Below are 12,118 nucleotides of genomic sequence, written 5' to 3' on the forward strand. Positions count from 1 at the left end.
CCCCCTCTAGAATTGTTCTATGTATTGTAGAAACACGTTGTGTAAAATATTAGGATGATAGGATAACGTTAACTGGTGGCGCAACGACGCTGAAGTTTTGAGGTGCATTTACAAGGGGAAAATATGCAATTTTTTCAGTTTTTGTAAAAATTTTGCCATTACATAATGACTTTTACAATTTAATTTAAAAGAATCGAAATGTGTACGTAATTGTCGTTATAATAAGATATAAAAGACAAAAATTGGTGAAAAAATGTTAAAGTTATTAAAAAATTGCCAGGCCATTAACGTGTCTCAGGCCACTAGAACAAGAAATTTATGAACAAAATTAACATATTTTGAGAAATATTAAAATAAAAGCTTATTTTTACTTAAAATATATCCATATTTACTTGTATATGAGTTTTTGTCCTCGTAGGATACCGTTAACCTATTCACAGGTATGACCAAAAAAATTTAATTTTTTAACGGCAGTTTCAAAACTCCAATTTCAAATTTTTAAAAATTTTGTTAAACAAATTTCAGAATTTTTTGATCATCACGTGGGGATTTATTGACTACATAATAGGGAATAAAAATGTGAAAAAAGTATGTCAATACCTCCTATAGTTTTTCAGTACCTGCGATATAAATTTTGCGATTTTCGAGAAAAACTAATTTTTTGGCCATATTTTGGGGAATGACCATAATTTCCTTACTGTAATGATTTTTAAGTAAAACCTATTCAGAATAATATAGTCCAGGTAATTTTAAATATAGTCTGAAAGTTTTACTAAAATCGGAAATCTTTAACCCTTAAATCGTGAAGGTCAAAGGTCAATTTTTTCAATATTTGGAATTTCTCATGGAAAGATAGCGAAATATTATATATTTTTGGGCCGATTTTGATGAAACTTAAGAAAAATATAAAATGAAGTCTAGTAATCACAATAACAGTACAAAAATGGAAATTAACCCTTAACAGCACTTTAGTAAAACATTCAGACTATATTTAAAATTACCTGGACTATATTATTCTGAATAGGTTTTACTTAAAAATCATTACAGTAAGGAAATTATGGTCATTCCCCAAAATATGGCCAAAAAATTAGTTTTTCTCGAAAATCGCAAAATTTATATCGCAGGTACTGAAAAACTATAGGAGGTATTGACATACTTTTTTCACATTTTTATTCCCTATTATGTAGTCAATAAATCCCCATGTGATGATCAAAAAATTCTGAAATTTGTTTAACAAAATTTTTAAAAATTTGAAATTGGAGTTTTGAAACTGCCGTTAAAAAAATTTAATTTTTTTGGTCATACCTGCGAATATGTTAACGGTATCCTACGAGGACAAAAACTCATATACAAGTAAATATGGATATATTTTAAGTAAAAATAAGCTTTTATTTTAATATTTCTCAAAATATGTTAATTTTGTTCATAAATTTCTTGTTCTAGTGGCCTGAGACACGTTAATGGCCTGGCGATTTTTTAATAACTTTAACATTTTTTTACCAATTTTTGTCTTTTATATCTTATTATAACGACAATTACGTACACATTTCGATTCTTTTAAATTAAATTGTAAAAGTCATTATTTAATGGCAAAATTTTTACAAAAACTGAAACAATTACATATTTTCCCCTTGTAAATGCACCTCAAAACTTCAGCGTCGTTGCGCCACCAGTTAACGTTATCCTATCATCCTAATATTTTACACAATGTGTTTCTACAATACATAGAACAATTCTAGAGGGGGGGACGGTCAAAATTCACAATTTTATTTTTTTGGAGCACTCTAATATGTATGTACATTGGCCACTTTCAGCGTACAGCATCCCAAATTTATCAAGAACACAAAAAACAACAACAACGCCAAACGAAACAAAACACCAAAAGAAAAAACAAAATACACAAGGCAATGAAACCAACACACATCCAAACATACATTTAATTGTATAAAAAACAACAACAACAACGCCAAAAGAAACAAAACACAAAAGAAAAACAAAATACGCAAAGCATGCACATCCAAACATACGTTTTGTGGCTTTTTTGTCAAAAAAACCAACACACAACCAAACAAACGTTTAGTTGTAAAAATACACAAAGCATTACAATCCAAACATACGTTTTATTGCTTTTTTGTCAAAAAAACCAACACACAACCAAACAAACGTTTAGTTTGATGAAATTTTCAGAGGTTGTCTCGGATTTTTGCTCATATCTCCGTTATTTATGGACGGATTTTGCTGATTTTAAATAGCAAAATTCTCGAAAGTATGTCTGACAGAATTGTTGAAGATTTGGATCCTGGAGATATCTGGAGCCTTCAGAAAATTGATTTCAACAGACAGACGGACATGGCTTAATCGACTCCGCTATCTATAAGGATACAGAATATATATACTTTATAGGGTCGGAAAATTATATTGTGGAAATTACAAACGGAATGACAAACTTATATATACCCTTCTCACGAAGGTGAAGGGTATAAAAAGTTAATAACTATATTATGGTTAAGATCTTCCACAAAAATGATCACCATAAAATTCCATAATAAATTTCAATAAGATTTCTCTCAGATATTAACTTGCAACTAGTTTTTCAGTTAGTATAATGCACACTTCGATCAAAAAATTAAAATTTTGACCCACTGTTAAACAAAATTCAGACCAGCTGGACTATAAGTTTATTCTACAAAAATGATATACTCAACAACCCATTTCAGAATTATAGGGTCGCTATTCTGTTCCAATCTAAAAGTCTCAATTTGTTGAACAGTGAAGTTTCTTAAACGTGTATTTTGAAGTTTTGATTATAGACCCATAGTTTCATTTGGTAATTTTCTTAGAATTTTGTGTAGATTTCGATTTAGCTATACGCAATTTCCTTACTGTTTCGAATTCTAAGTAAAACCTATACAGAATATTACAGGCCAGATAATTCCAAATATACGTTGATAGTTTTACTAAAATCGAAAAACGCTAACCTTTAAATCATGATGATCTAAAGTCAAATTTTTCATTTAATTTTTGGTCCAATTTTAATGAAACTTATAAAAAAAATATAATATAAATTCTATTATTTACAATAACAGCACAAAAATAGGAATTAACCCTTATTAGTACTTGGGGTTAAAATGCACATTTCGACTAAATTAACATATTTTATTATTCTTGAAACCTTCATTATATTACACAGAAAAAACAGATTCGTGATAGCAACCGAATTTGTTGCCAATCGAATGATTCTATCTTTCTGACTGAATTTTACAGTTGTGTCTACAATATTTTGTAACGGGTAACTAAAGTTTGGTTGCCTCAACTGAAATTCTTCTTTATCAACTGACTTTCTGTTGTTAGAACTGAAAAATTCTATATTTGCAAACGAATCATTCGATTGGCAACAAATTCGGTTGCTATCACGAATCTGTTTTCTTTGTGTACAATTATAATTCGAATATTGTATTCGTAAAAAACGCTTGAGGTTTAAGTAGTTTTTTAATAATAAAAACAAATTTTCTGTTGAACTAATCAACTTTTTGTAATTGAAACCGATATCCAATAGATTATTTTTCTGTGTGTCTCGAATTTTGAAAAATGTATTATATTATTAAAATACGTAATTTATATTACACAGTGCAACACGAAAAAAATAACCATATACGGACACCACTTCATGATAAAAGACCAAAAAAAAATGTGTCTCCCAGTTTTGCCCACAGTCATGCACTTTTTATATGGACCCCCAGTGTAATTTTTACAAAAAAGTGATAATATTCTCAGGCTCATATCTTGCAAATTTGAGCGGATCGGAATTTTTAGTTACTCTATGAGGCAAAGCAGTAGCCCTTTTCATAAAGAACAATAATTGTGAACATATAAAATCAAAGATCAAAATTAAATTATTGTTTTCGGTGATACGTGCATTCTCAATTTAAAAAAAAGCAAACCAAGTTAAGTTTTTTTAAAAATTCACATAACTTGTCCGTTTTGTTTTGTATTTTCATCATAAATGCATTTTAAAAGAATATCAAATCTTTTATTCTAAAGAGTACATAAATATCTTCATAAATGCATTTTAAAAGAATATCAAATCTTTTATTCTAAAGAGTACATAAATATCTTTCAAATGCAGCTTAAATCAATAAAATCCGACATACGAATATGTAAAGATACACAATAACAAAATTTTGTTATCAAAAAGTTATACGGCAATACAAAATTAATTATTTTGTTTTTTTTAATTTTTTCTAAAATTTGATCACGAAATGGAATTGTCCAAATGTCTCTGGAATTCATAATATGTGTCCTCATACACGCAGAGAAAAAATATAATTGGGCATGGTTACTGTAACCATTTAAATAGTGTTAAAAGATTTTTAACAATATTATAGTCACAGTAACTATTTACATGATTGTGGTAACCATAATATGGTTAATTTACGATTCACATGATTGTATCAACCATATATATGGTTACAGTAAACAAATATATGTTTTATGATGAATAATTTTATCATAATATGTTGTTCTCAGATTATGATAAGCTTTAAGCCGAGAGCAACATAATATGATAAGTCCTTCATCATATGAATGGTTGTCACAAACATATATTTGTTTACTGTAACCATATATATGGTTGATACAATCATGTGAATCGTAAATTAACCATATTATGGTTACCACAATCATGTAAATGGTTACTGTGACTATAATATAGTTAAAAAAATTGTAACAATATTGAAATGGTTACAGTAACCATGCCCAACTATTTTTTTTATAAATTTTATGTAAACAATATGTAAAGTTACACTGTTAACTATTTCAAAATCGTATGACAATCCATTACATTCACTAACTAAAAATGTATGTAATTTCATGGGTTATACTTTCCTTTATTCATAATGCGTTTACAATCACAACTGTTGTAATTATGAAAAACTGTACTAAAAATTGTACAAAACTGCTTTCATTCTTCTCAAGTCTATAGAACGCCAAAAATAATCTTATTTGGTCTTTTATAAGTATTCAGTTTTTTTTGCACAGTTTTTATAATAGAACGATTTTTCCTGCTTTGTTTCATACATCCTTCTTTATCGTTTCTACAGACAAACCCATGTGGACCCATCACGATGATAAAAAAGACCATTATACCTACTTGAATGGTACGACTGCATTAAGATGTGAAGCTGTCGCAGAACCACCAGGCAATTTTACTTGGTATCGCTATAAAAAGCAAATACACAACGATAAACATTTCACCATTGAAAACGATAATTACATCTCAATACTGCATATTAAGGCGGGCGATGAGAGTGTTTTCAGTATCTACAAATGTAAGGTCAAAAATCATTTGGGCAGCATTGAACGTTCCATTGTATTGAAGAGTGGTGTAAAGCCACCCACTCCACATCCCATCCAACTGAGGGGACTAAATTCACACACTTTCGATATTGAATTGGCCGTTACACGACCCAACAACATCAAGCCACTGATGGAGGTGAACGGTTATCGCATTGAGTATATGAGCGAAATGGAATTCAAAAAGGACTCTGGCAAATGGTTGAATGCCAAACGTAAAGATTTCAATTATGAAAGTGGTAAGTAGCCACCATATTTGTGATTGATTGTGATTTCTTTGTTTCTATGTGTTTTGTTTGTTTTAGGTGCAACATTTCTGCTTAACAATCTGGAGGCAAATACAACCTACTTGGTACGAGCAGCATCACGTAATGTGGCTGGTTTAAGTGATTGGACAAAAGTTGAAAAATTCCGCACTCAATTTATTCCACAAACATCGGCATCCTCAAATGTGGCAGCCTTTACTCATATTTTATGTTTCACTTTAGTGGCCTTAATTTTAAGTCAAGATCTAACATTCGCTCTTCCCTTCACTTTCATTAACCTACCTCCGTTAGTTACTGCTAATGCGGAACATTTGTGAGTTCATGAAAGTGTTGGCTTTTAAACATTTTTGTATCCCTCCTCTAACAATTAACAAAAAAAAAAAGAAAAAAAGAAAAAATTTCATACTTTAGCTTCCAGTACTTCTTTCTTTTACAAATGTCTTTTGTATAGTTTGTTTTAAGTTATACTGTGTATGAATTGGTTACTTTCCTCCTCTCCACTACTTAGCCTCTATTTAAAACTCTGTTTTAGTTACAAATTATTATTTTCAAATATTGCTTCTTTTTGGTTTTTTTTTGTGTAAGAAAAAGCTTAGTGGAGAGGCCAATTAATATTTTTGTAAGTGCATACAATGTAAGTGGCCAGTAAGAAAACCGAACAACCAAACCAACCATAATTATTTTATTTTACTTAGTTAATAAAAGTCAAATAAAAATATAATGGAAAAAGGATGAAAAATATAATTTAAGGATAAAATAAATATAAAATCACAGGTATCCACCATAAATTCAAGATTTAATTAAGTAATTTTGAATATAAAATATAATAAATTTCTTACAACTACATCTAATAATACACTTTGTGATATATATTTCCAAAAACAGATTTCTTTATCATTCCTATATGTATGTTGTCATTTCTATAAAATATTGAAATAAATAGTTGTTGTGTTAAGCAAATTTTGCACATTGGCATGTCCTTAAGCTTACCTCTAATTCCAGCATTTTGAGTTGAATGGATAGGGTCCTTCATTACACTGAGTAATAAGGCAGCTCCTCGGCCAGCTGTCAAAAATATCAAATTACCACATTTGTGATCGTATACACTTTTGTATCGAAAAACAATTTTAATAGCGAAAAAAATGTACTAGATTTGTATCCCAATTTGAATTACAAAACACCAATTATCTCAAAAAGTAATTATAATTTTTTTTAAATTTAAGTGTGACTTTAGTTACAGAATTTTTAACATTTCCCTCGAAGGTCGAAATGCATTCTAACTTTCAGTTTTTGTTCTGTCTGCTGTTTTGTGAGTGATGTAATAAATTTATCACGTGAAATTTTGTGTATAATTTTTTTTAAATCAAAGTTTCAATAACTTTTAGTCGCCCGATCTATTCAAAATATTTTTTATTAGTTCTTTTTCATTAGTTTTTCAATAAAATCGTATCATAATTATTGTTTTTTTACACCTAAACCGGCAACAATTCCCTGAGGCACTCTTCACCTTTTTGCATCTGGTTCCTAAACTTAATTTGCAAATTAGTTTCTGATGGCTGTTCTGAGTTTATTGGGTCATAATTACCCTAAAAAAACTATTCGACAACTTTTTTAGGGTTAACTTTAGAGGGTTAAAGTTAAGCAATTTTTTACAATTTTTATTACAAAATATTTATTAATTGATCGAAATGCAATTTAAACTATATGAGTTTTGTATTCGACTGTGCCGTACCTTATATCTCTTCTCCAAAGTATAATTTAACATAAAGATTAAATAAATTAGCTACACCATTTTTTTATTTAAAAAATTAAATATGTAATTGAGAATTTTAAATTTAAATTTAAAAAAAAAAATCTAAATAAAACAAGTAAGAGAGCTATATTCGGCTGTGCCGAATCTTATATACCCTTCACCAAATTATACTTTAAAATAAAAATTTTAAATATTTTTAGGTAAACAAAATTTTAATTTTTTTCCAGTTGTTTTTTAAAATTTTTTTTTAAATTTAAATTTTTTTTTTTTAATTTAAAAAATTTTTTTTTTTTAATTTTAAAATTTTTTTTTTTTAATATTTAATGATAAAAAATTTAGTTCAAAAAAAAATTCGGGGTAAACATTTTTTTTTCCGATTTTGACCCATTGTAGGTCCAACTTACTATGGTCTTATATATGTCGTTGCACAGGTCTTTGAAATATCTATCATTAGTTATTCATATTGTCTATATTAATGATTTGGTAATCCAGATATGGGTCAAAAATAGGTCAAACATCGAGGTTGTCCTGGTTTTTTCCTCATATCTCAGCCATTTGTGGACCGATTTTCTCGATTTTAAATGGCAACCGAGCCGGAAGAATTTCGGTGGTATTGATGTATCATTCGTGTATGTAAGTTATTTTGGGGCTTCAGAAAGTTGATTTCAACACACAGACGGACTATATCGACTCCGCTATCTATAAAGATTCAGAATATATATAATTTGTGGGGTCGCAAATGAAAAATGTAGAAATTATAAACGGATTGACAAACTTATATATACCCTTGCCACTCATGGTGAAGGGTATAATTAGGACTTTCAATTTTAAATTCAGAAAATTCCAAATGAAATTGAGAATTCAAATTTTAAAAGAGAATTCAATTTCAATTGAAATTCTTAATATCATTTATAATATTCTCAATTTCAATTAAAAATATTGTATTGGAAAAAAATTTTGGTGAAATTTGTTTTGTGAATGAGAGTTTCGAAACTTTTTGTTATATACACAGAAAAAAGTTTCAACATAAATATTATGATTTGATTTCATTGATTTCAATTCATAACATTTATAAATAATTTCTTAAATATTAAGATTTTGTTCATATTTTGTGTTTTCAAATTAAATCTAGAAGGCTTGAAAAATATAATTTCAATTTCATTTATATTTGTATGTTGTTGAAAAATGTTTGAAATTTTCCTTGGAAAATTTTTTTATTTATTTTTATGATTTTCAGCTACAAAATGAGCCAATATGCGCGAAAATGATTAAATTTTTTTAAGTGGATAATATGCTTAATGTTTATTTATATTTTATTATGTTTAATGATATTTTTAATTTTCAGATATTGTTGATTCATCTTAAAATATTAGGCAATATGGCTATTATTATAATGCAATATATGGCTATTATTATAATGCAATTATAATGCAATTTATTATAAAATATTATTAAATTTATGCAAAAAAAAGCAAAAATATCCGTCATGAACAATTTTATAATATTGATGAACATGTTCTTATTCTGAATGAAAAAAGTTTGGGAAAAAAAAGTCACGTTCGATTAATAATATTTATTACAAAATTCATTCCAATTATGAATTTTTTTTTCTGTGTATATTTTATATGTATATCGTTGTCTTAAAATGCAAAGGCTCTAAGTCCATATTTTATAATGTATGTATTTTTACACTGAGAAAACAGATTCGTGATAGCAACCGAATTTGTTGGCAATCGAATGAATCTACCTTAGTGACCAAATTTTACAGTTGTGGCTAAAAAATTTTGGAAGGAGTAGCAAAGGTTTGCTTGCTTCAACTGACATTTTTCTTTATCAACTTGCATGTTAAGGCAACAATATATACATATATATCGGGTTTACAATATTCGTCCCGAAATTGTTATATACGTCGTTTTAAAAGTTTTTAGTATTCGAGTAGGTACAAAATCGAGGTAGTCGTGGTTTTTTGGCTTATCTCAGCCATTTTTCGACCGACATCAATGTCATCGGACATCATTACATCGACTTTGCAGTCTAGTGCGATCCAGAATATATAAACAGAGACAACAGATTCTTATTAGCAACCGCATTTGTTGCCAATCGAATCATTCGATTGCACACATAGATTTTTTCGATTCTATCAACAGAAATTCAGTTGATAAAGAAGAATTTCAGTTGAAGCAACTAAGGCAGAATCATTCGAATTGACATTGTGAAGGGCATACATTTGTTTATATTATTTTTACCATTGTGAATTAGACAGTCGTGATCGAATATAGCGAAATCATTAATATCGGTAAATTCTTTTTAGAAACTGTCATAAAAATTTCTAAAATAAATTCCGAGTTTCCAATGGATATGATAGACGATATTTATGATTCACAATTTATTTCAATATTTTGAATATTGGCATGATTTTGTTATTTTGAATGACGACCATTTTGAACACTGTAGTCTGTTTTGGTCATAAGGTCCAATTACACTTTAAATAAGCTCATATTTTTTAAATTTTCTTTCATTATGAAAAAGCTTAAAAATATAGACAAAATTTTAGAACCCATGAAAATTAAATTGGAACCAGCATAAAAAATCCTTCAGGCTTTTATTTAGTTTTCTGTTAATCTGAACGATTTGTGTTTGAAATGTTCATCCATGGGAAGTGTTTTTTTCATAGATCTGGATCTAGATATCTTAACCATTGATTTACAATACATTTATATGCACTTATGCTGTTGAATAGAATACAGAACAAAGGAATTATTTATGACAATCCTGGAAACATTAAATTTAGTAAGTTATGCCTCTTTCTATTCTGAAAATAAGAGATAATTTTTAATTTTTCTGTGTATAAAAGTAGCTACGACAAAAAATTATGTTCGCTGTAGGCTAGTTAGTTTTGTACTAGTCTGCCAGTCTGGGGGCTGGAGGTTAGATTCCAGCTATAATCTTGACTCTTTCACTACAACGGTCTTCGTTGTTGTTATTGTAATCAGGGCTGTCAGATGAGGCAATTTCTCGCCAAATATGGCGATACATTTTTGGATGTCCTGGCTTAAGGTATTTTCAGACGAGCTTACTCAGTATTAATATTTTTCAAATAATTGTGTATCGTAATAGAATTTCATCATCTAAACAAACATTTTATTAGATTTTCTAATAATAAAAATTATTTTTTTGATTTACTGTCGGTATTCCAAAAATTTTTATAAATTCAAACTAATTTTATTTAATACACAGGTATATTATTTGTAATTTTTTGAAATATTTTCACGTTCATATGAAAATACAGAAACAGTGATTGTATTTCTTGCTTTAGTCGCCTAATTTTTCATATTAAAAGTATTCAAATCAATTAAAAATAGATTTTAGATCTTATTTTGAAATTGTTCACAATTTTAAAGGGGACTTTTTATTTGCTGCTGAGAAAACTTGTTTAATTTTATCAAAATAGACTTATGTAGCTGAATTCAAACCAAAGTGGGGAAATGAAAAATATGTGGAAATACATCTGTAACTTCTAAACCGATAGTCCAATTTTAATAATATTTCCCACAACTATAGAGGAGGTGCAGCTGAGTAAATTTTGTATTAAAGCTTTATATTTTGTATAACTGCGAGATCCAGGTCCTTTCAAATGAGACCTATCAACTTTTTACCAAATTTTCTCTAATCGCATAGCTGCTTTCAAAAAATTAAAACCTCTTTTGTATGCCGCTATATGTTTTTAAATATTTTCCAATGGGAATTTATAGCCCGGACCTCAGTACCATCAACAGAGCAAAACCGGATCGAGAACAAAAATGTAGCATAATTTTCATATACCAGAGATACCCCACATTAGGGCCTTGAGATTCCGTCCCACCTTAGTGTTAAACTCAGCTACACCTCCTCTATATCCCTGGGAAATTTAATTTAAATCGGCTTCAGATTTATTGACAGTTTTTTGCACACATGTAATGGATTAAAACGAGGGGAAATATATTATGGGAATCCTACCTCCCAAAGGGAGTAATATTTATTTACATTTGATTTGAATATTACCACAAATAGATAAGCGCATGCTTAAAGACCTTGTGCTGATGTTTGTAATGCCCCAAAATAATGATCTAACACCCACCTTAAAGTACACCGATCCCACCACACAACTTGAAGTATATTTCCATTCTTGGCAAAGTATGAAGCCTAAACTGGAAACTGGTATAAATCGGTCTATTATTTCATGTAGCCCCCTTACAAATTTCTTCTCAAGATAGGACTTTAATGCTTGATTTACACAGATATACGTAAACATTTTCCCACGAATAAAACAAATAAAGCACACATACAAATTAAGGCCAACTTCCGAAATTTATTTTAACAAGAATAAAACTCCTTAAAATGTTGCTGTCCACAAAAAAGTCAAAATAAATAGTTAGTCGCAATCATTTTCAATCGAGACTAATCGCAATGTATCAAATCTCTTCACTATTTATTTCGAAAACATAAAAACATTATTAAATGCAATGTATTTAAAAGAGTAATACAAAAAAAATTGCAGTAAAAATATTATTTTATCAAAAAATAGCTTAACATTTAGGATGTTTAAAAAAATTTAAAATAAAAAAAATGTTTGCCTGTACCAACCAGATCAGTTGCGAGTAACGGAGGGTTAATATGGAAAATCACGCGTCCAAATTTCATAGCGATCGGTTCATAATTGGTCATAGCTACCATACAAGGCCCATTTCCGACAATCACTTTAACGAGA

General features: G+C 28.8%; 1 protein-coding gene across 1 annotated transcript in view; it reads left to right on the forward strand.

Moving 5' to 3' along the window:
- Nucleotides 1-5,935, forward strand: part of fipi (factor of interpulse interval) — a 138,711-nt gene extending 132,776 nt beyond the window's left edge. The window contains exons 6-7 of the mRNA XM_065500041.1: nucleotides 5,100-5,591; nucleotides 5,658-5,935. Of these exons, the coding sequence (XP_065356113.1) occupies nucleotides 5,100-5,591; nucleotides 5,658-5,935 (770 nt within the window). The remainder of the gene's footprint in view (nucleotides 1-5,099; nucleotides 5,592-5,657) is intronic.
- Nucleotides 5,936-12,118: the final 6,183 nt, after the last annotated feature.

This window comes from Calliphora vicina, chromosome 2 (assembly GCF_958450345.1).
Source record: "Calliphora vicina chromosome 2, idCalVici1.1, whole genome shotgun sequence".
In the NCBI taxonomy this organism is placed as follows: domain Eukaryota; kingdom Metazoa; phylum Arthropoda; class Insecta; order Diptera; family Calliphoridae; genus Calliphora; species Calliphora vicina.